The sequence below is a fragment of the Molothrus aeneus genome, chromosome 18 (genome assembly GCF_037042795.1).
Source record: "Molothrus aeneus isolate 106 chromosome 18, BPBGC_Maene_1.0, whole genome shotgun sequence".
NCBI lineage: Eukaryota > Metazoa > Chordata > Aves > Passeriformes > Icteridae > Molothrus > Molothrus aeneus.
The window spans coordinates 4,223,530-4,248,483 of record NC_089663.1 but is presented as its reverse complement, the minus strand read 5'-3'; the positions used below and the strand labels follow the sequence as shown (position 1 = coordinate 4,248,483).

Genomic DNA, 24,954 nt, shown 5'->3' with positions numbered 1-24,954 from the left:
GAAATAAATCTCTGAGTAGCCACATCTCCACCAGCCTTCCTCAGATGAGGTGACCGATGACAAACATCTCCCCACAAACCTAGAAAAATGGGATTTTGCTACTTTTATTTTAAAACTAAATTCTTCTCCCAAAAACCTGATAAGAGACACTGCAGTTGCAACTGTTGGCACAGATAAGGAAATTTTGTTTCCAACTTTTAGCTTCAGACGCATGGGAAACAAAGACACAAAATTGGCACATCAGCTCATGGCACCCAAGAAAGAAAATCTGACTGAAGGCATCCCAGAAACTCATCAAGTTTGGGTCAGGGTACCTCAGCCCCAAATCTGCATTTCAAACCCTGGTTTGTTTTTAAAGTAAAGTATCTTCTATATACACTTCATTTCCCACCTGTTTTCTGTGGTTTTCTTGCAATATTTACCTTAAGGATGCAACTTTAGGCATGCTCAGCTCATAACTCATTAAAATCCTTTTCTTCAGGGCCAACAATCCAGAATCTTCAACTTCCTACTCAAGGAATCATTTGTTCTTCTGACTGTATCATGCACATAAACAGTTTTCAGGTTGATCCAAACAGAGGGGGGATTTGGGTGGGACATTGCCAGGACAAAACCATTCTCAAATATTAAACAGAATTATCTGACAGGAGCTGGTGGAGCTTCCAGTGGTGCTCCCAGCTGGATCTGAATGGCTGCTCCTGTGAACTGTCTGAGCACCTCACAATGACTTGGTGTCAAGCCACGAGCTCAAAATCCAACACAGAGTGGGTTTTGCTCTGAGTCCCATCCCAGTTCTACCACACGCTGGCTTTTCATCCTTCTCCTCACTGAAAAAAGGCCTTTGCCATCCAAATTCTGCCCAGCCCAAAGCTGGGACACCTCCACCTTCTCCCCAGGAGGAACACTCCCTTTCCCATTGGGTTCTTTGCTATGCACACCAAATAAAACTTCCAGAAACACAGGAGGACTCATTAACTGCTGCCAGTCTCCTAGACAAATAGGAAAGGCAATTTCCAAGCCACACTAAAGACTTCCATGGAATTGCAGCAAATCCCTTTGTGCTTTCTAGGAATTTAAAGAGCAAGGAAAACAGCAATGTGGCACCATTTGTCTTAATACACTGCTTTAAGTGCCTTGATAATCAACAGGGAGGTTTAAGCTCTCTCCATGCACAAAATTCCTCACAAATGCTGAAATTAATTGGAGCAGCAACAGGAGATGTGCACAGGTTAATTTACAGCATCTGGGAAGTCACTCAAGTTGCAGCAGTTATTGTAAATATACTTTATTATTGCAGAGATTGGGTGAGAATTTGTGATGATCAACTACAAAGATCCTCTTTTCCATCTTTTTGTTATAAACCAGATCTTAATCACAAGTTTTCCCTGACATTTTACTGCCCAAGTTTCAGAAAGCACCGATGATTTTAAGATTGAAGCAAGAAACAGCAACAGCTTAGCACTGCAGTTGAAAAAAACCAATATTGTACTGGCTTTTTGTTTAAAGATTACAACATCTTATTATTATAGTTTTGCAGAAATAAAATAACAATAAATTCATTGAGGACAATGAAATAATATTTCTGGGAAGCCACCTGTGCCCACAGTGCTGAACAAAACAGTGACAAAACATCTCTGATGCACCAGCTGATGCCTACACTCACTTTATTGTCTTACTCTGGGAGCCAAAAATCTTTATCCTCATTTTTAAGATGAATTAACTGATATTTATCTGATTTTAAAATCTGGGTTATGTGTCTTTGAAGCACAGTGTATTTGAAGTTTTACTCCCTGCCCCATTTTGTCATTTTTTGGGGCTCTCAGGTACGATTGGGTTTGTATCAGAGCCATCACTTACTCTTCAGCTCCCAACCTGTGCAGCTGAAAACTCCTGAAGGGAGATGGATGTGACAATGTGTATCCATAGGCAAGATGCCCCTTGCATGGAGTAGCAGAGTTACTTAATGTATTCAGAAGAGAGTTCTTACACTAGACATACTGAGATGTACATGGAGGAGCTCACCAACCTGCAGAAGGGCAAGGACAACTTCCTCATCCAAGCCAGAGATCTGAATTTCCTGAAAAGAATATGCTGGTGATTAAGGTGTCCTCCTGAGGGAGCAGGGTTTGATCCCAAGCATGGGCTCCCTGCCTGAGTAGCTCACTGATTACCACTGATTACCATTTTTTTTCCTCCCAGGACTTCAGGACACAGCTATAAACTAAATAACACAAAAAACTGCACATTTAATTATGGCCTGTTATTATTTTCAATATTTTGGAGATTTTTCTTCCAGCCTAACAGGCGTGAGTCACTTTTGTTTTAAGTAAAAGTTTAAAAACCATGGACCTCTGCTGTGCTGTGGGAGGGTTTTTTTTCCACAGAGGATTCATCCCAAGTACAGCAAACCCCAAAGCACCTTGGCTGCCATCAACTAGCATAGCCAGTGACAATTAACCAGATCAGAACAGGTCATTTCACTTACCCTGTGACCACAAAACATTTTTGGAAGTTACAGCCAACTAGCAGCTGTTAAAAAAAAGAAAGAGAATGAGTTGTTTACAAGTGCTTTTACTCCATCAGCCTCTTCCCTAAGCCTCTGCCTCAGGGTGGGTCACAGGACAGATGCCAGGGGTGCTCCTCAGGTGCCTGAGGCTGCTCCCAGCCAAGCAGCACTCAGGGATGATCCAAACAAAGGGGGGGATTTGGCTGGGACATTGCCAGGTCAAAATCATTCTCAAATATTAAACAGAATTATCTGATAGGAGCTCCTGGTTTCCTCCAGGCCAGCCCAGCCTGGCTCTCCACACCAGGAGAGCACTGAGGACTGAGAACTGCATCTCACACACCACAGACTCCTCCCGCCTACTTTTACCTGCACGTGCCATTCTGGGGCTGTGGCCCCAAACACCAGAGGGGCTCTGACTTTTTAGAGCTCTGAGCCATAGAAAATATCAACACTCCAAACCATTTTGCCTTCTTGGACCCTTTCCACAATCTGGAGGTTGTTCATTAGCACAGTTGTGGAATAACACAATTTTATACAACACTTTTGACTTCACCCATGTCAAAACCATCTCATATGTGACCTTGTACCCACAAAATGCTGCATATGCTCAGCAGTATTTTCTTTTTAGACTTTAAAGGGTGATTAAATGCAAAACAAGAGCTTAAATTAAACTTGAACCCCAGACTCTTCCCGTTGTGTTTGTGAGGGGCTCCAGAGTGATACCCAAAACTCAGCTTCATCCCAGTTTCCAGAAATGCACTTAAAGCACGAAGACAAACTGAAATCTTGGCAGAACAAGGCACTTTACCTTGAAAACACAGTGGGATGTATGTGAATATAAACACCCCTGAAATGTCAATCTGCAATTTTAGTCTCTTCACATGCATTAGTACACATATGAAGCAGTTTTCCATTTAAAATTGCATTCCCCAAAGTAACAAAGAATAAAAAAATAGTGTACTAAATTAAAGCAATGTATTTGCAGACTGGAATATGTCCTGCTATGCAGAGTCCAAATCTGCTTTATGAATGACTTACAGCAGAAGGGAACATTTTCCAATGGAGAAGGAATCTACTCCAAGGATCAGCAGTCCTAGCCAATCATTAACTGTTTTGTGAAGACCATCAGTGCAGACCTGGGCTTTCTGCTCCCAAAATTACCCTAAAACACCTGTGTTCAGTGATCTAGAGGGGATTTCTTTTATAATACTTCAGTTACAAGTCTGCAAGACACCCTGGGTTTTTTCAAACCAGGTAAAAACTTCCATGTGGTGTTCTGTTTGTGCATCCTACACACAAGTCTAGGAGGACTGAATTTACAGCATCAGAAATGCTGTATTTGTACTTTATAAGTGTCACACAACCATTATAAAACACAATAATAGTCTTAAAACAAGCAGGAACTCCACTCCTTTCACAAATGCCATTTGTGTCTGGTGGGAGCAGCTCATGTTTTGTTTTTATCAAATATAACAACTCTGAGCAGTGATTATAACCTATGAATTCTGTGTAAATCAGTCCCTCAAACTTCCATTTTAATGCACAAGTAAATATGGCAATTTAACAACATGAAATTAAAAGTTAACACCCGTTTTGAAAGCCTACACAAAGAGAGAGCTTCAATCATAACCACCCAGAATATCCATCAGTGGTGCTGCTCTTCATTCAGGACAGTTCCACAGGCTGGCATTTGGTACTAACACCTTAATTTCACCTTTCTGAATAAACAATCTTCCCTAAAGATGCTGTCAAGAGTCTTTAGGAAAGAAGCAAACCCCTAAAACCTTTGCAACTTCTCTGCCAGTATCTTTAAATATGTAAGATCACGTTTTGTTGAAGACAAAATGTTTCAATAGTTCTTAATACTCAACATCACAAACCCTGCACTTCAGGAGGAAAAACTGCTTACAAATATTTAGTTAGTTACAACCAAGCCTTACTGTAACCTTACAAACAAGAAATTCATACTTTTCATGCTGCTGCAATGTTTTAGCTCCTCTGGCAAAAAGCACATGTACACTTTGAAGTTCCTTGCAAATGAAACCAACACAACCAACCTACATTTTGCTGCCCACTAGCAAATGACACTGCCAAGGCCAAGCCAAAACTATTTTAGTCATACAAACAGTGGAGATGAGATGCTGGCTTACAGCTAGACAACCTCAGCTCGAGATCCAGCCCTAGGAAAAGGAAAGGCATCAGATCACAGCATGCAGCAAAGCAGCAGGAAAGCATCGAGTGGGACTCGACTCCGAACGTAGCTCGTGGGAAGGGTCCAAAGCTCTGCACTCTTCCACTCCTCACAAGGGAAATCCAAGTGCAGGCAGGTTTGAATCACACACTGTGCCTGGCAGAGGGTTAGCTTGGCTGCCAGGACCAACACAGAGCACAGCACAGGCATTCCCAAGGATGTCCCAAGCAGAGGAAGAGGTGCACATGCAGGGCTGGGCATGCAGGGAGCCTGGGTGACCCTGCCTAGGCACTGACAGCTCCTTGAGTAGCAACCTCTTTTCATGGGCAGAGGTTCTTTAGATGCTTTTAAAGACAAAAACCCCACAGAAGTTGACTCTGGCAAGGCCAGCAGCAGCTCCTGCTCTCAGCACAGAGCAGCAGGGCACACGTACCTTCTTGTGAACAACGGAGGAGGTGGAATTAATGGTGCTCTCGTCACTATGCATCATGACCAGCTCAGGGCTGCTCTCATCCAGGACCTCCTGCATGCTGCTCACACTGCTGCTCTGGCTGCCTGTGCTCACAGACATGCTGGGAATGGAATGGTTGCTGCCCAGACTGTCCATCTTCCTACTCAGGTTTGATCCATGCTCACTGTCCTATAAAACAAGGGGCATCAGTTACAGATCCTGCAGGAGATCACCTGCCCAGCACGTGTCTGCAATGCCCAGAGTTTGTTTTAAAGGTGACTCTGCAGGCTTCAAGGGTCTTTGGGCATTATTTTGCCAACTGCACATCTCAAAGGGCTGTCTGGGTTCTGGAATGCTCCATATCAGGCAGGCAGCTCCTGCCTTTCCCCTGCAATCTGATCACATCAGGTTTCAAGCCATTTTTTTTTTCCACATAGCCTTAAGTCTGGGCATGGCTCTTGGCTTGATAGGAGACATCCAGGAATACTCAAGGAGCCTCATAATTAAGAGAAATTCTCCAAGTTTGAATTAAAACAATGCTTCAAGTCAGGATCTGCTATAACACATTTCCTGAATCAGGAAATATATAAGACAATGAATCTATTTATTATTTTATCTATTTTACATGGTGTAGAGGTTTTAACCTCCATGTCCCAAGCAGTCAGCAATTCCATTTTATCAAGCTAAAAACCCCTTGAACCTTGTGTTTACAGCCAAGGTAAAGGTGAGTGAAGAATCTTAGCAGCTGACTCAGATGAGCCTGCATTATTATAGGGGTAAAAACTTGGATATACATAAAGATTCCTCATGTAAGAGGTATTTTTGATTTTACAGCCAAATATCAGGAGTTATCAGCCTTTTTTCTTCTTCCATACCCACAGATGCACAGTAATGCCAGAGTATGCACTTAATCTGGACTGATTGAGAGAATTTATGGAGTCCTTTGTAATGAACTAGTGGCAACAAAGAGGCTCGTAAGGAGCTCACAGTGAGGACAGAACTCTGAACATCCTTCAGCTCCTGGGGTGAAGCAGCCTTGACTCACGAAAATGAGCAGCCTGCTGCTGCATCCAGTTTGCCCTGGCCTCTGAAGGGAGCTTGGGGAGAATTCCATTACAAATCAATTAACAGGGAACTCATTTTGTGGGAGACCGACAGGAAGATAAAATTGAGACTTGACAGATTTGCCTTTGATTGTGTGATTATTTTCTAAGCAATCAGCAGATCATTCAGAGCCTGTGTGAGAGCACTTAAAATCCAGAATAATACTATTTTACAGAGAACACAGGGGAATGAAAATATTTTCAGGATGCTTATGTAGAGTTGCAGAAGAAATCACATAATGAAGGATCTGAGGCTGTGTCATTAATGAATGTTTATGCAGGAAGGACAGAGATGAGATTGCATATGCAACCTGACTTCAACTTTCACCTTCTTGGGAGGGTTCTGAGGAAAGCATTAGTAACATTTTGCATGTTAAATATTTTTAAGGCTCATCTTCCACCTTAGAAAGCCCAAGGTAGAAGAAGGAAGTGCCTGGTGGCATTTCCAGTGGGGCAGGTTGTGTCCCCAGCTCAGCAGGAACTGCAGCACGTGCTGGATCTGCTCTCCCTGCCCAGTTAGTGACACACACACACACATGAGCAGTGACACCTCCTGTGCTGGGACAGGGCTCAGGGGTCAGTGCAGAGCATGCTGTGCACATGCAGAGTGTCTGTCAGCTGCATCCCTGCCCTCCCTGCAGGGACAGCTCTTCTCCTTGCTCTCTTCAGGAGTGGGGACAGGAGGAACAGAGACACACCTTGGAGCCAAACACCACCAGTGTTTCCTGCAGAGCTGCAAGTGCTCAACAGCCAAATGGGAAATCATTCCCTGGCACTCTGCCCACAGCTTGGCACTTGTGGGCAGAGAAACTGGGAGGTTTCAGTGCACAAATCTGACAATTCCCCAGTCCCCAGCTATGCTCCAGGTCTGGAAGCTGGAGGGGACCTTCAATCACAGCAGTTGCTGTTCTTGCTCCCTGGGGACATCTTCACCCTCCTCCTGCAGCTCCACCTGAGACCCACATGCCCATTTCTTCCATCAGTTTAGCTTTCAAGGAGCATTTGACAACCACAAACCTCAAACCCAAGCTCCTGAGGATCCTCTGAGCTTGGGCACCTCACTGTGTGTTATTGCCTCACTCCACTGGGGCAAAGGAACACAGACATCAATTCGTCTGTCAGTGTTTTTCATTGAGAAGCAGTCATGGATTTATTTATGCATGGTGCCTGCACCAAGTGACATTAATTTCCATCTAAGCTCATCAATTGCAAAATGACTGGTTTCCTTCTCTCAGCCACAGTTAGGGTCAATTATCATACACTGATTAAGTGGCTTGTTTATTACAAGATTTAAACTGAAGCTGCATTTTAGGTCTTTAAACTTTTTCTTCCTTAACATTAAAGAATTTTAAAAAAATAAGTCCTACTAATTCAGTGATTTGCTTTTCAGCTCATGAGAGGCCAATTACTTTACAGTAAAGTTATGGTAATTGAAAAAATATTAACATTAATGGAGTTGTTTTGACTGTGCAGATGAGAAAGAAAAGCTTGGGCTGTCAAAGACCCTCCTCCACACAGGCTGGGAGCCACTTCTCACAGAGAACCTCCCTCAGAATGAGTTTCTTCCCTACAGCTTCCAGAAGAATGGGCAGCACTGGAAAAAAATCCAAAGTTCCACATGTACAGTAATTGGCAGCTTTAACACTGAGCAAGGACTTTCACTCATTATCCTCTTCTGATCCAGATGAGATTCCAACAACATTCCTCATCTAGGCTGTGCTTGTTCTGCCACCCTAAGGACAGGAACACCTCCCTGGCCCTGGAATGACAGGTAACAGTGTGAATGGGGTGACAAACCATTCCCAGTACCTCCTCCTCCTCCTGGGACTCGTTCAGGGGGCCATTCCGGGTCTCCTGGAAGAGGATTTTCTTCATTTTCCGGTACTGCAGGTTGTCCAGCTCCCTCACTGCATCCTTGGTCCTCTGGATCAGGTCTAGGAGCACCCTGGGTGGCCTCTCCCGGCGGACAAAATCGTGCTAGGGAAAAGGAGACAGAACTGGGGTCACTCTGGGGTCCAGCTGGGACAGTGGGGTCTTGTTAAAGGAGACAGAAATCTCACTGGGGTGAGCTCTGGGGTTCAATGGGACCAGGGGAGGACTTGTTAAAGGAGACAGAAATCTCACTGCAGACTCTGGGGTTCAATGGGACCATGGGGGGACTTGTTAAAGGAGACAGAAATCTCACTGGGGTCACCCCTGGGATTCAACTGGGACAGGGGGGACTGCAGAACCCCTCACTGAAGACTCTGGGGTTCAACCGGGACCATGGGGGACTTCTCAGACCCCTGAAGTGACACTTCCTGTTCTTGCAATTTATCTGTTCATATTCACTAACTGGTAATAGCCTTTCTGAAAGGCTCCACACACACTGAGCTCCTGCTAGGGTCAGGTTTTCTGAACTCTCCAGGCTGCACAGATGATTTGTGCCTTCCTGAGTGGGTTCACTCAAAACACACAAGGTGACACTTCAAAACTTGGAGGCACAGGAATGAACAAAATGCATCCAGAAGAAACAAGAATCAACCTGCAAAGATTTATCCTGTATCCATTATTCCAATTCACACATAAAACCAGCAAGGAGACCACATAGTTTATCTATACCTAAAACTTTTGTAGCCAGAGCTGAAATCAAATCAGGCTCTTGACAACTCCTGCACAGGTTTTAAGAGCAGACTTAATAAATTCCTTAAAGGTATTTAGGAACATGATTAAAGCCTCTTCTCTGATTTATCAGACACATTCTCCTGAACTGTACAGCTGGCAGTGGATATAAAAGTCTCCAGCTTTCCCATTTAACCTTGGCTAAAGGAGACAACCTGAGTGAACACTTGCCAATGCTTTTATGGGATCCCTACAGCTGGGTGTGCTGCTTAGTAGCTCCCAAGAGGGATGGCTTTAGGGCACAAACATCCTCTGCATGCTTGTAGAAAAAAACAGAAAAATGGTGAAAACAGAAAAACTGGCAATGGAAAAAAAAAAGGTGAAAATGAGTTGTTCTCTGCTGCACATTGCAAATCCACAAGGGGCTTTTGTTGGAGCCTCAACAGCTGGACCCACCTGCAAGGAAATTCTCAGGAGGGGCAGCTCTGCCTGCTCAGCCTCCCAGCTCTCCTGTGGGCTCACTCAGGAGTGAGAACTCATCCCTGGAGCTGGAGTGAGCAGCACATGGAGCCCCAGCCACCCTAAAACAGGAGCCTTCAACAAAAGGGCTGAAAGGATGAGCTAATCATCTTTTAATGATTTGTAAATAAACAAGGAAAGCATCATGCCACAAGCTGATTTCTCGTTTTTAATTGAATTCAAACTGCTGTGCATTTGAGTTTTGCTACTGGGGACAGCCAGTCATTTCAGTACCCAATTTTGCTTGTAGTGATGGTGTTTATTTTTGAATCAGAGCTAAAAGTTCTTAACATCATTTCACACAGAAACAAAATGAATCATTTCTGCTCCTCAGTGCAGATAACCACCATTTATTTCTCTGTGAACAGTAACAATCTGCAGCTTATTTATGATGAGGGAAAAAAGGAACCCATTTTTATCTCATTGTAGATCATTTTTAGAAAGCAGCAAAGCATTTGGAACCATGATCCTGAACCTAAATCCATTCTATGTGTGCACTCAAATATTAAAACGTGACCATGTGAAAAGCATAGGGCAGACATAAATATAAATAAAATATAAATATAAAATATGGAATAGACAGGATTTCACACTCAGATCTCAGCTCTAATTGTTTGTAGAGACTCCAATCTAAGGTATTCCTGAAATGACATCCTTCAATGAACTCAGCCTGTTCCTAGAGAGCAGCAAGGCTGCCAATCCCCAGGAATGAATCATTCCAAAACTCACAACATAAACCTATTAGCTGGTCAGGGTGCTACAAGTAGAATCAGGGAACAAAACATTGATTATTTACCACAGCACAGATGTACAACAGGAAATAAAAAAATACACCAGGTGCCAAAGGGAGCACAAACAGCTCCTTCATCATTCACCTGGAGAGGTCATTGGCAGCCAGAGGGAGAGCAGGGCTAATAATCAACTTTAAAGAGAGACAATACTTAAAAGAAAAGCCTGATGGAAAAGGGGCTGGACAGGATTTCACATCCCCCTACCTTCTAATGGAAGGCTGCTCCTGAATTTCCCAAAAGCAAAGCCCTTGGAGCTGTAAACAGTTCCTCTATTTCCCAGGTAAACTGAACCCAAATGACTGAAACTGGAACTGATTCATGATTCACTGACAAACCCTTGGCAAACTCTGCACACATCACTCCAGGTCCCCCTCCTACAGGCTCTCAGCAATCAGGGACCTGTAAAAACTCCTTCCAAAGTGATCCAGTTATTTCCAAAATGAGTTTAATTAATTGGGTTCAGTATAGAAACCATTAAAAGGATTTAAACAACTTTTGGGTCTGGTGGTTTGATTAGGGGAGGAAGTCAGCCTTGGCCTATCCCCTCAAAGCTATTTTTAACTGCTAAGTGTGATGCATGAATGGAGGGAAAAAGAAAATCAAAAAAATCAAAGAGTGGATTTTTGTAAGGGCAAATACTTGTTCACCATCTTTATAATTATTTTGGTAGACAAACAGATTTCCCCCCAGATTTCTGGAAAAGATTTGATAAATTACCCGTAACAAATCTGTTGATGATGGCCTTTCCTGAGGTATTTTCTGTAAGCAGTAATCAACAAATCCCCTAAAGGAGTCTGACCTGCAAAAATCAAAAAATAAAATAAAATAAAATTTTAAAAATATAAATTAAAAAAGAAGCTCAGGATCTGGAATATATTCAAACTTATCAGTGAGAAGCAAAAGGAAGTTGTCTGATTTGTTCTTAAGTTCTAAGGCAGAGAAAGTAACTGGGTTTTTCCAAATTCCAAGTTGATCTCATCAATTCTTTCCCAATTAAAGGCTGTTGAAACAACATGGACACACAACTATCCCCAAGCACAAACTGAAAACCAAGTGAGAACTACACGTACCAGTCACTATTTCTGATTTTACTTCAACTGCTTAAAAACAAAGGACAGTGGAATTATTGGGAACTCCAGAAATGCACTCACTGATCTCTGGGAGGTTACACAGGGAACCCTGCCTCAATGCTCAGTTCAACACTTGAGGCTTTATTTGAGGTTTTATCCCAGCTGGAAAGAAGGAAACTGATTTTTCTGGTGCCACTGGACTCAAAAGGAGCACAAAAGGCACCTTGGTGACTCCAAGAGAGCAAACAGGGCACCGTAAACAAGGGCTTGCAGTCCAGAACTGTTTATCCACAGCTGCCTCTGCTCTGCACTGCAAATCCTGCACAGAACGTGGGGACCACACTGCAGGCAGCAGAGCAAGCCCCTGGAACCCTGAAAAATGTGCAAAACAGAGAGGATGAAAGCAGGAAACTGGAGTGGTCTTGATACAATGATCAGCAATTAAATAGTTTTGCTGCTCAAATGGCCAGCAGAGAAATGAGGGAACTCCACAGCTCAGCAGGAGCTTTTATTTCAAGCCTTGTGCAGATTCTGCCAAGCATCATCCAACAGCAACATTCCCAATCCTGGGTACAGGAAACAGGGCAAGCTTTGCTCCCACAGACTAACCAAGTGTTCTTGTATCCAAGCTCAGATTCTGGAACAAGCCTGGAGCACAGGGAGCATTCACTGGCCATAGAGCTCTCAGGGCTTCTGGAGTCCTCCACTGACAAAAATATCCAATTACCTCCACATTTTCCTCCCTTTCTCCACATTTCAGCTGCACAGCAATGCTAACAACTCTTCTGCCAAGAGATCTTTGGGAGCTGGAAACTTTGCTGATGCTCAGCCATGGCTGGTTTAACACATCTGAGAGTATTTTAATTCCTACAGCAGCTACACCTCAGGATTAACACCTCCACACTTTCAGATTGTAGAAGAGCCAGAGTGACAGAAGGTCAGAATTGAGCAAGCATACACAAATCAGTGCACTGCAGCAAACATGTTCATTGTCAGGCCTGAACTGTGCAGTGTCACAGGGCATTTTCAGGGAAATAAACAACAAAAATCAGCTGTTAATGGTTCTCTTACCATTCATTTGATTGTAACCTAGGGGAATCGTTCTGGGCTATGTGATATAAGGCACTCATTGCATTCATGTTGAAAAGTGGAGGCTTCCTTTCAGCTGGAAAGAGAAAAGAACAGAAAGGCGTGATAAAGCTGTCTGGAAAGAAAGGAGAAATGTGTGGAAGTATGAGCAGTGTATCGCTGCTAAATCAATACCCAGTGCTGTTCTCATCACACTTAGGCCAATTATTTTAATATTCCAAGTTAGACCAGGACACCCACTCAAGGAAAGCTGCTGTTCACTTGGAAAGAGATGACAAAATCCAAAGAGAGCAGGATACAAATTATAAGGAAGAGTTTGCAGTAAATTTTACTTTAACTGCAACATCTCACACCTGATCTGCTGTGGCAAAACCAGCTGAAACTGAGTAAAACTAATCTCAGGCACAGTTCAGGGCCAGGACATGCTGTGTCAGTCCCCACAGATGTTGGATGCACTGCTGGAACATGTGGATTACAGGAAAAAGTGTCACTGCAAGGGGGGCAGGTTACCCAATTCACCTGCCAGACATGCCATGAACTCCCTCTCACTGAAATCCTTCCCAGTCCTTGCCCCCAGAGGGCCCCTGGCCAGCAGCCCCTGGCCTCTCAGGAGGGCAGAACTCTCAGTTCTGGGGGAGGCTGGTTCTCCCCAGGGTCAGTGGTGCCAGGATTTCTCAGTTCTTTCAGGCCAGAGCCTTTGCCACATCTGCTTTTCCTTAATCACTACTCACTTCAGCTACACCAGGAATTAAGACATCAGCATTCAAAGAAAGCCAAGTGCTGCTTAGATCTCCCCCCTCTGCTGCCTGAGCTCGTGTACACACAGGGAACCATTCAAAGTTTGAAGTTTAAAAAAGTTTCATGCTTCTCAAAAGGGTATTTTTAAGGAAAGCAAATCCATCATCTTTAGGGTTCCTGAGTCCAAAGCTCCACAGAAATGCTGGTACCAAGACTGTGTCTACAGAGGGTTGCAGAGTCTCTCCTGCTGCTGTGATTTACTCCTTGGGAGGCTGTGAAACACCTGAACTCCACACAAACAAAAATCATTGGTCATGCACAACAATAGAAGCCTAAAACTTGTAATTCTGGCATTCTTTATGTCAAAATACAGACTGTGTCAGCATGCTGGCACATGAAATACAGCCATGTTAGTTACTGGTTATCTACGCCATCTCAATTCTGGAGACAGCACTTCTGCACATCCCCCTCTTTGTTATCTCACACATTTCTGCTGATTAAACATTCACCAATGACATTGTCAGTGAACTCACCCACAAAATAAGTTATTGGTGTACTGCTGTTAAATAGAATCCATATCAAGACTGATTTTTGAAAATAATCTACTCAGCACATGCAGTGTCAATATTCAAACTTGAAACACACACTTAGAGCCTGCTCTGTGTACCTGCCATCACATCCACCTCTGCTCCAGGCTCTGTGGATGTGCATCATTTGCCCTCTGAAGTGCAAACCCTTTTCTTCTCTTCCCATAAAGAAACTGTCCACGATGATTCATGGCACAAACTTTTCAGCTGAGGCTGAAGACTTTTGTTTCAGAGAGCAGGGAAGTAAGAAGAATTGCAAATTAAATGCAGGTCCCTTCTGACACACAATCCTTAGGACACCAGTTCCCTTGGCACAACAGCTGGGACAAGTTTCTCAGAGTGCAGCTTGGAAAACACAGATGACAAACCATGGCTTCCTCTCACTCAAGAGAGTGAGCAAAATGCTCTGGCTCTCCAGGGAATAACTGAGCACACCAGACTAACATGAAAGCACAGTGCATCAGTGATTTGCCAGCAGAAAAAGATTGAACTCAACCGTCAGGGTGCTCCAAGTCATTTTAAAGGGGAGAACTGATGAGGAATAAGGATTTTCCCTTTTTGCAGGAGTTCCTAACACACTGCAGAGTTAATTACCCATCTCAGCTGTGTGTTCACTCACCTAACTCGATGCATGTGATCCCCAGAGACCAAACATCCACCTTGCCATCGTACTGCCCCTCGTCCATCGCCAGGATCACCTCTGGTGCCATCCTGCCAAGCACAGAGCAAAGGCTGAGTCAGGGACACACAGGGACACTCCAGGGACATCACCTGAGGTGGCTCCAGCCCCTTGAGCAGAGGCACAGGCCAGGAGAGACAGCAGGGAGATGAGGAAGAGTGTGCTGGAATGGAACAGGCACTGACCACAGCAGAAACTTGTTAGAGGAAGGGGGAGAAGCAAAAGAGGAAAGGGGGAAAGAAAAAAGAGGAATGGGGGGGAAAAGTGAAAGAGGAAAGAGGGGAGAAAAGAACAGGAAAGGGGGGGAAAAAAAGGGGGAAAGGGGAGAAAAAAGAAGGGGAAAGGGGGAGAAAAAAGAAGGGGAAAGGGGGAGAAAAAAAGAAGGGGAAAGGGGGAGAAAAAAAGAAGGGGAAAGGGGGAGAAAAAAAGAAGGGGAAAGGGGGAGAAAAAAAGAAGGGGGAAAGGGGGAGAAAAAAGAAGGGGGAAAGGGGGAGAAAAAAGAAGGGGGAAAGGGGGAGAAAAGCGAAAGAGGAAAGAGGGAGAGGAAAGAAGGGGGAAAAAGGGGAAGAAAAAAAGGAAGGGGGGAAGTGAAAGGGGAAAGAGGGGAAAAAACAACAGGAAAGGGGGGGGAGGAAAAAAGGGGGAAAGAGGAGAAGAAAAGATGAATGGGGAAAAAAGCAAAAGAGGAAAGGGGGGAGAAAAGAAAGGGGGGGAGGAAAAAAGGGAGGAGGAAAAAAGGGGAAAAGGGAGGAGGAAAAAAGGGTCAATCATCTTCCTGTTAGCAGAGTACACTGGCACATGGGAGACCCCCCTATTTCCAAAGGCATTATAGCTACAGGTTGACAGCAAGGGCTGGGAGAGCTTTAGAGGCACCCCCTGCACCCTCCCCCAGGCTGCCCCTTGGCACACCAGGAGCATTTCCAGCAGACAAATGCAGCCTGTGGGTACAGCCATGAATGGAACAGGGAAACTGGCAGCAGTGGTGTTCCAGGATAAAGGGATGAAATGGGGACAGAGAAGCAGCAGGCCCAGCCTGCAAAAATTCAGCCTCTTAAATTGTGTTCTTCCAAAAAAAGGCTTCCTGCCAAACGGCCTCATTCCAAGGCTGGGCCATGGTGACCTCCCAGCACTGCCTGGGGCCTCTGCCACAAAATCAATGGAGCATGGAGCTGTGCTGGTCCTCAGTGCTGGGAATGCCAAGGAACTCGGGTGACCCTTCAGCAATTCCTTCAGAACGGGACTGAAGTAGCTGTGTGACTTCCAGTCAGACTAACAGGATCCCCTCTCTCCATGAATGCCTCAGTGCCATCACCTGGGGCAAGTGTGAGGTATTTTTAATCCCCTTTCTCCATGAATGCCTCAGTGCCATCACCTGGGGCAAGTGTGAGGTATTTTTAAGCCAATGGCACTGCAAGAGTGGAGCCATTTCCAAGCACTGCACAGCCCAAACCTCTCCTTATGGACCCTGAGCAAGGACAGACTTCCTGAAGATCTGGACAGAGGGATGTCAGGTAAAGTGCTTGGCCAATGAAGATTTTACCCAGGAATTGTTATTGAATTGTGAAGCTCTGGAAAGGGAAGGGAGCAGTTCTATAAAGGACTAAAGCACTGCAGGCTTCACTCACCAGTAAGGCGTTCCCACAAAAGAGTTGGCAGGAGACACTATAGATGCAGACCCAAAATCAGCAAGTTTCACTTGACCTGGTTCTGTTAGAAGAATATTTCCAGCTTTAATATCCCTTTAAGAGAGAGAAAAAAAAAGAGGAAAAAGAAGTAATTCAGCATGATGCAAACTTTGGTGAGATGCCTTTGTCTGCAATTTGTAATGCTGGGACAGGACACAGAGAGGAATTCACTGAGAGTGTTTCAGCAGCAAGCCCAGAGTAGCCTCTGTTCCCCCATTCCCTGGGCAGCACTGCTTCAAAAGTAATATATGGAATATTTCACCCACAGGTGCTACATCCCAACACTTCTGCTGCAGGACAAGTGCTGAAGTTTTGTGTGTGAAAGAATGAACACCTCAAAAGTACAAGAGAGAGAGCACAGGTTGTCCCCTTCACTGTCACCTTCCCTGGAAAACAGCCAAAGGGATGGAGCACCTCTCCCACAAGGAAAGGCTGAAAGAACTGGAATTGTTCAGCCTGGAAAAAAGAAGGCTTCAGGGTGACCTAATTGTGGCCTTTCAGCACCTGAAGGGAGCCTACAAGAAAGATGGAGAGGGATTTATTCCCTGTTTACAAGGGATGGAGGGACAGGACACAAGGAATAGCTTCCTATTGACAGAGAGCAGGGTTAGATGGGCAATTATGAAGGAATCCTTCCCTATAAGGGTGATAAGACCCTGGCACAGGGTGCCCAGAGAAGCTGTGGCTGCTCCTGGATCCCTGGAAGTGTTCTGGACAGGGCTTGGAGCCACCAGGGACAGTGGAAGGTGTCCCTGCCATGGATGGGGTGGCACTGGAAGAACTTTAAAGTCCCTTCCAAACCAAACCATGCTGTGATTCTGTACCATGGCTCAACAGCCACATCAGGTATCAACAACATATCTGCCAGCTTTGAATTAAATAATTATTTAATTATTATAGAAATAGTTAAATAATTTAACAATAATGTTATAATAATTTGATACTTTAATAATAATGTTAATTTAATAATTTAAGAATAATTTAACAATCATTTTAACTGCCATTAAATAATAAAAAATGCCTGCCATTAAATAATAAAACCCCAAGAATTCCCTCTTTTCCCAGCCCCGGCGCCACGCGCGATCAGCCGCGCGGGGGCTGCAGCGCCGCTCCCTCGCCACCAGGTGGCGCCCCCGCGCCAGGTCCCCGTGCGGGGCCGGACCCGCGGGACCCAAGCCCAAAATCGGGTCCCCGACCCCAAAATCGCGTCCCCGACCCCAAAATTCTCCCCGTTCTCCCTCGGCCTCGCCGTTCCCACAGGCAGAGGAAGCTCTCGGTGGGGCTGTGGCAGCAGCACGGCGCTGCTCCCCGCCCAGGCAGGGCTCGCCCTCCCGCCTGTCCCCTTCTGTCGCAGCAGCCACAGAAGCAGGGATGTGTCGCTGCTGCTCATTTCTGGGTGAGCAGATTGAGCTCCCCAGCTCAGCAGGGAAAAGCTGGAATAGCCTCTGTACCCTTTGGATGAAATCCAGGTCACAGAAGCACAGCATAGCTGGGCTTAGCTGGAGATCACCCAGTGGAACTCCCCTTGAGCAGTGACACAGGAACGTGGCCAGGTGGGTTTGGAATGTCCCCAGACAGGGAAAATCCACACCCTCCCTGGGCAGCTGTTCCAGGGCTCTGCCACCTTCCATGGAAAAGTGCTTGGAATTCTCCTCAGGTAGTTTTATCCTCGACTTACACTTCAATTACCTAACTGTGATTCCATCACATCTCTGTGACCTCCCTGCTACCAAAAACCAGGCTGTGCAAAGCCAATACAGTTTTACTTATTCACATGTAAATATTAAAAATTATCTAGTCTTAGAAATAGTCTAGCTCAGTGAATTCCAATTTATTTGGCACATTTAGGGTGATATTCTCCTATTAGTGTTCAGTGCAACATTCCTGGGTAGCCTTTGTTACCAGGGTCTGCACAGAACAATTGCCACCAAGGCAGAGAAAATGTTGGTAGAATAACTTTTTCCAGGGTTGGTAGAATAAGTTTCCAAGCAGCTTTGAGACTCCAGGGAGCAGCAGATGGAAGGGCAGCAGCTCCAGCCTCACCTGTGGATCCTACAGTGGGAGTGCAGGTAGGCCAGCCCCTGCAAGGCACCGTGGGTGATGGCAGCAATCTCCACTTCCTGGAGTGGCTTCTTGTGAACTACAGGGGGAAAAAAAATCAAGAAACTAAAACAAAACAGAAGAAAATAAATGGGATATTTTCCTGAGAAAGTGTGTTTTAAAGAAAGGAATCCCACCAATCTGCTACAAAGAGAAATTAGGGAGGACTTCTTCCCTGTGAGGGAAGAACACAAACTGTGATCCTGTGATCTTGGCCCCCTAGGAACACTAATTTTTATAAACTTTGGCTTTGATTCCCTATTTTGACTTAGACTCCCCTCTTTCTTTGCAGGTGCTGTTCCAGTGTTGAGGTCGCATCAACCTCCTGCTCTAAAACCCATCTGTAATTATTCCTGAACACTGCAAGGCAAGGACAAAGGTGATCTCTGCAGGATTTTATTATGGATATTCCAAAAACAGGCAGCCTAAAGAGGCACAGATTACAGGAACATACCTGTACACTTTTATACCTTCATTTGACAGAATTAAAAAGTGCATGCCAAGTATCTGTAGCACTGGGACAGCCTAAAATTGTTCCTAGAGAATGGAGCATCTGCAAAACTCACTCCACTCCCATCAAACTCAGGTGGGGAGCACTGGCAAAAAGAAAATCCAAAATATATCAAACTTACCTTCTAACAAATCAGAAGCTGATCCTAAACAGTACTCCATAACCAACTGCAAAAAAAAAAGAGATCATCATGCCTTCAAGTATCTCTGGAAGCATTTTGAAATTAAGAAACATCTTTACATTCCAAATTTAAATCACATGGTGGCTTTAACACCCTGATTTAAGGCAAAAAAAAAAAAAAGTAGTAGGTTTTGTTAGCTTTCCATCAGAAGATGCAAAATTTGACTTTTAGTACTGTTCAAAGCTATTTTCAGAGCCTGTGCTGAGGGTTTGAGTGCTGCAGGTCCATCTGCTCCACGTGCCCCTCACTCACCCATGCTGTGTGCTCCTTCAGGTAACAGCCCTTGTACTCTATGGTGTTGGGGTGCTTCAGCTGCTGCAGAAACTTGACTTCTTTGATGATATCCTGCCATTTCTAATGAAAGAACAAAGCAAAAAGTATAAATACATTTCTCTTCTTAGTCCTCTACATCCTTTCATGCACCCCACACAGTCTGAAGAATGACCATAAAATGATTTTACAATATGAAGATGGAAAGTCAGTGTTGCAAAAGCACAGTTGTAAATCAGTTTTCTGGGCCCCTCCTGCACTGGGATACCCCCCCAAGATATATTTAACAGCTTGAGGACTGCCAAAATAATTTTCTTCCTCATTTTAACTGCAATACATTTCACTTAAATGCTGCTGCTTTGCAAATTGAGGTGTTCAGTGGCCTCAAAGTTAGTAAGAAATTACAGAGAGTAGCAGTGAGCTGCTCACCTTCTCTGACATTTGGGAGAAAAAGCAAGGAAAAATGAGTTTAAACCACCCCTGTTTGCTCTTAACAAACAAACACACCCTGCACATCCACACACCAGTCCAAAGGATCAGTGGCTCCAAGTTCCACACAAAAATAAGAGGAACCATAAACACACAACAACTGAAATGAGACTGAGATTAGCAGCTCTTTGCAATTTGACAGATCCTCAAGAATTTCAGAGAGATGTGCTCCAGTGGCCAGTGTGCTCTTCATAGAATTATTTCTGAAACAAGCCCCATCCATGCATTCTGAATCCCCACTCGCTTCCTTCCACTGAACTATTTGTCAAAATGTGCATAAACTCATTTTCTCTCTGCAAACCTCCACGATTCCCATGGAAAGGAGCATTAAAAGCTGTCCCTGTTGGGGTCAAACCAGAGCTGCAGCTCATTCCACTGCTCCCATTTCCACATTGCCACAGCTCCTGAATGCACAGCTGCCTTTATTCCCCTCACCTCATTTGTTTGCTTTCCACTGTAGGACATCTTCTTGACTGCCACCACCTCATTAGTGTGGGAATTCGTAGCCTGGAGTAGGGAAAGAGAAACATTGAAAAAAGCAAGAAATAGATTGAAAAAATTTTCATTTTTCCCTCCTCTCCACGGAGGGAGCTGTGCCTGTGGCAAATGAAGGTTTTTTTTCTCCTATATCCTTGCAAGCTCCTGCATATCAGAGACATCTTCCTCAGGATATGATTTACCACACAACTGTTAGGAGACTTTCCCCTGATTTTATCTGGCCATATCCACTGTTCCTTCCTCAGAATTTGTGCTACTTCTCTATTGATAAGTAAAAGGCCCAATATTGCACCTACTGAGAACCCTCAAAACACAGTTTTACTGGAATTACAGTAGAAGCAGTTTTAGGTGAACCTCTGGCAAAATGTCTGCCAAAGAAACAAATAAAGAGGTGTATCAAAATCTCCATGATTTCATCCAAAAACTCCATACAACACCGACATTCTTAAACAGTTATTTCAATTTCCAGCTTCAAGAAGATGATTCAACCCGGAATTTATCTAAATTTAAAAGCTTTCCGTTCACTGCACTAGACCTTAGTTTTGCAATGAAGATTATGCAGCCATCAAAATTCTACTTTTCTGCTTGGATGATGCAGGGATGGTAATTAGAGGCTAAAAACTCAGGTTTGGAAAGATCTCTCCTTGCCTGGACTGGCACTGCCCTCATTTCTGCTTGTTAAGGGCAAAAAACATCAAGCTTTTGGTCTTAAAACAGCTGCTGAAATCTCTGTACCTCCAACCATTTTTGAGACAAAAAAAAAAAAAAATTAGTGACAGTTAAAAGCTTAAACTATAATAGGAGCTAAATGTGGTAAATCCTCCTTTCAAGTAATGTATTAACTAATGACATTTTTTGAGGCATGTGGGGACTTCAAAGAAAAACTGTGTTGAGTGAAGCAGTGGGGCACAGGAATTACTGAAGGGAGGTGACACAGGCCCCTCACAGCTCAAATGAGGCAGAGAAAGCTGAAAATGAATAACTCTGGGATAAGGCCAAGCCCTTCCCCAGCACTTGCCACCCTGATTCAGCAGAGAGGATATCAAGAGTGTTTTACTCAGATGTATTTATGCTTTCTCTCTGCCTGTCTCATCCATTCCAAGCAGCTCCAGCTGCCCATGGTGTCTGTCCTTCCAGCTGATTTGTCACTGCAGGACACACTGCCACCTTCCCAGAGCTGGGGGAAGTTCTGGCTGCTCCAAGAGCTTGGGATGCTCCTGGCTGAGACAATTCCAGGGCTGTGTGAGCACACCTGGGGAACAGCCATGTGCTGAGGCCTGTTTGGGATGATACCTTGAGAAATTCTATTGTTATCCCTCTAAATACACATGAAATACTTATATGACATAAAATTTAAGGCTCCTCTCCTTAAACCAGTTCCACCAACACCTCCATCACTTCACACAACTCCAAACAGTGAATTGGAATGCTTAAAATAGCTTATATTAGCTTATAACAATAGCTGGATGTGTCAGGGATCTTATCTTAATACTTTACTGTCTGATACTCAGAAACCCAGCTCCAGTGAACCTGATCCTCCTGAGTGGCTGACCATGGTTCCAACAGCTTTAATTTGGCTTTAACTGATTTTTTTCAATATTGATTCTACTTCAGTCTCACTAATGCCAACTGGATTATAATTATTTTCAATTCCAGCATTTTGGATTTGGCTTTGTTTGATACCAACTGTAAAAGCACCATTTTTCTCATTTCCAGATTAAATTCTCTTGCCTGTATCAATGAATGCCATACATCCTTCCTGTTTGAATTCCCACTCCTCTGAGGACTCTCTCTTAGCTTTTGCCATAAAGGAAATTGTAGAGATTTCCAAGTATCTTGAAATTCCAGTTTGGCAAATTAATTTTCAGCTGTTTAAATTCAACTTTTAGCATAAAAACACCATATACTTGACCTGGATAGTTGGGTGCGCTATTAAGACTATAGTGAACTGCTGCTATAAATATGTGGTATTCACATTCTCTGAAAAAATCCCTTTGCCCAGGATTTTTCTCCTGGGAAGCTGAGAAACCCCAGAGAAAAGGAAAACAGTTTTTATCTCATTTGTTTCTCCTGTGTTGTGCTCATGTGGAATGTGTTTGGAGATAGTTCACCCACAGGTGATTGCTCCATTGGATTCTGCTGTGAGTTGTTTTCACTCTTTGGCCAATCAGGGCCAGGCTGTGTCAGGACTCTGGAAAGAGTCAGGAGTTTTCATTATTATCTTTTTAGCCTTCTCTAAGTGTCCTTTCTGTATTCTTTAGCATAGTATAGTATTCTTTAATATAATATAGTATCAAAAGTAATAAATTAGCTTTCTGAGAACATGGAGTCAGATTCACCATTCTTCCCTGCCACAGGGATCCCTGTAAGTACAATATAAATACATCTGGAACATTCAAGAGCTCAGGAATGGTTTAGAAACACTTCTTTTTGAGATGTGTTATCACAAAAGCAATGCACACACAGCACTAAAAACTCAAGGAACATCTCCTTCTACAAATGCTCAAAAGTCTCCAAAACATCACTTGAAATTATTCTGTTCTCCAAAAAAAGAACCGACTCTACTTACAAAGTAAACTGCTCCAAAGCTTCCATGTCCAATTTCATGCAAACCCACGAAGATTTCCTCAGGATCATCTTTGTAGAAGAGGTCAGCAATCTCTGGGTCCTTTGGCACCCCTTTGCGCATGGTGAAGCGTGTCAGGAACTGCTCTGTGCTCTCCAGTCCCAGCCAATTCCTTCCCTCATCGACAAAGCCCTTTGCAGACAGCTCTCAGCACCTGCTGGGAAAGTTCATCTTGAATCTGCTTCCTCTGCACGTGGTTGTGTTCACACTTCTCTGACAGCAGCACCAGAGGAAACACTTCCAGCAGCAATAGCCCTCACCATTGCTTCCTCCTCCCAGCTAATTCTTTTTAATTATTAGTCCTATTAAGATAGAGAGATTAAAATGCATTCAGGATACAACAGCTCTTTATCTCACACAGGAAGCAAGTGCTGCAGTGACACTGAAGTCCACTTGAATTCAAGAGTCCTGTTGCTATGCAAAACATCCTGTGACAGGAGTTTGTTATCCTTCACGCCAGGCTCCCAGTGTGTCAGTTTTTAGACTCTCTCTGTTGTTCCTCCTACTTTCCTGGGCTGTTTGCTTTGTTTCTCTACTCCCAGTTGCCAGCTGGTGCTGGTGGAAAAGTCAGCTGCTATTCCACAGCAACACTTTGCAGCCATGTAATTGTTATTTCTCATTTATTTACTCAGAGCTGCATGACAGCCAGCCCTGCTGGATTGTGATTGCTCCCAGCACATGGAATTGCTTTTGAAGAATCCTAAACTCCATCCACAGGGCACATCTTTGCCTCCCTAAATTCTTCCTTAGCACAGAACTGAGCTGCATCTAAATGAAGACTTTCAGTATTCATCCCCAAAATTTTATTTGTGTGGGAGGGAAAAAAAAAAAGGAAGAAACATCCTAATATAAGGAAGTTTTCAATTTCTTAAGAAAACATCTTGAAAAATCTGCATTGACTCATTAAATACTCATATGAAAAGCACTGATGGGGGCCTTTACTCATCTGCTTTTGACAGAAAATGCAGCAGAGGAGCTGCAGCTGAGTCACTTGGAGCAGCTTCCATCAGTCTGGAGGTAATTTCACACCTGTGGTTCAGCACCTCCTTTACTGAGGCCACATTTTGTCTGTGCTCAACAAACTCCTGCAAACACACACCAGGACCTTCAGCTATACCATGATACAAACCAGGGCAACATTTAATGGGATACCAGCTGAAATCAGATGAATTTCAAATTAAAACACACATAGAAAAGGCTTTAGAAGGTTTTGGAGTTCAAGTGCCATCTGGATGAAAGCAGAATTTCAGCCTGGCTGAGGGTCAGTGATGGAGCAAGGAGGAGAGGGGCAGTGAGAGGAGCCCACCTGGATAGCTGTGGCACCAACCATGCTCCGTGGCTCACATTCCTCCCAGCAGCATTGTCCCGTGCTCCCAGCCCTCCAGAATCTCCTACTCTGCAAAGAGAAACAAGGAACTGGATTTAGAAACATCATTCTGAAGTTTTACACCTTATTCTAACACACAAAACCACCGCATCCAGTGGAGGCCAGTGACCACAGGGGAAGCACAAGGAGAACTGGCTGAGAATGCTAATGGGGTGTGTTTAGGTGAGGATAAGCACTTCCTGTGCTCCAAAGCCCTTGGACTATACAGCACTGGAGGACAGAAAACCAGGCAAAGAGGTTAAATGCCAAGTTCTTTGGTTTTTATAAAGACTCTTAAGGTTGCCAGGGCACAGGAAGTTCCCTCTCAGACCCTGCTTTTGAGATAATCTATAAAAAGGACAAAACTCAGAAAAATTCCCTGTCCCTGGAAGTGTCCAAGGCCAGGCTGGACAGGGCTTGGAGCACCCTGGGACAGAAGAAGGTGTCCCTGGCCACGGCAGGGGGTGGCACTGGATGGGCTTTAAGGTCCCTTCCAACCCAAACCATGCCATGATTCTGTCACAAGCTGACAAGGCTGTGTCCATTACTTGACTCTCTGAGTTCTGCCTGATGACACAGAAGGTTCCAGGGAAAGCCCTGGAAATCAGGAAATCAAACACTGCTGAATTCCAGCAGGGAGAGGATGAGCAATGAAAAGATGGAAAAGGAGCAGCAGCCAGTGAGCCACACCAGCTGCAATCAGGTCACGGTGAGGGACGTCCCCGCTGCAGCCACCCGCTCCCATGGGTGTGGGGACACCCCCAAAGAGCCACTGCTGTCCCCTCAGGGGACTGGGACACAGGGAGAGCTGGGAATGGCCTGAGCTCATGGAAAATGTTATCCTGTAGCTACATGCACAGCAGAAATGCTTCCAAGTTAAGCATAGTGCAATAGTTACAT

General features: G+C 44.3%; 1 protein-coding gene across 1 annotated transcript in view; it reads right to left on the bottom strand.

The window, feature by feature from the left end:
* TAOK3 (TAO kinase 3) overlaps positions 1-24,084 on the bottom strand; it is a 44,289-nt gene extending 20,205 nt beyond the window's left edge. The window contains exons 1-12 of the mRNA XM_066562393.1: positions 23,995-24,084; positions 22,632-22,842; positions 20,000-20,071; positions 19,058-19,159; positions 18,746-18,791; positions 18,057-18,153; positions 15,954-16,067; positions 14,269-14,360; positions 12,307-12,400; positions 10,883-10,964; positions 8,064-8,231; positions 5,134-5,340 (exon numbers count right to left, since the gene is read on the bottom strand). Of these exons, the coding sequence (XP_066418490.1) occupies positions 5,134-5,340; positions 8,064-8,231; positions 10,883-10,964; positions 12,307-12,400; positions 14,269-14,360; positions 15,954-16,067; positions 18,057-18,153; positions 18,746-18,791; positions 19,058-19,159; positions 20,000-20,071; positions 22,632-22,751 (1,194 nt within the window). The 5' untranslated portion in view covers positions 22,752-22,842; positions 23,995-24,084. The remainder of the gene's footprint in view (positions 1-5,133; positions 5,341-8,063; positions 8,232-10,882; positions 10,965-12,306; positions 12,401-14,268; positions 14,361-15,953; positions 16,068-18,056; positions 18,154-18,745; positions 18,792-19,057; positions 19,160-19,999; positions 20,072-22,631; positions 22,843-23,994) is intronic.
* Between the last annotated feature and the right edge of the window lie 870 nt (positions 24,085-24,954).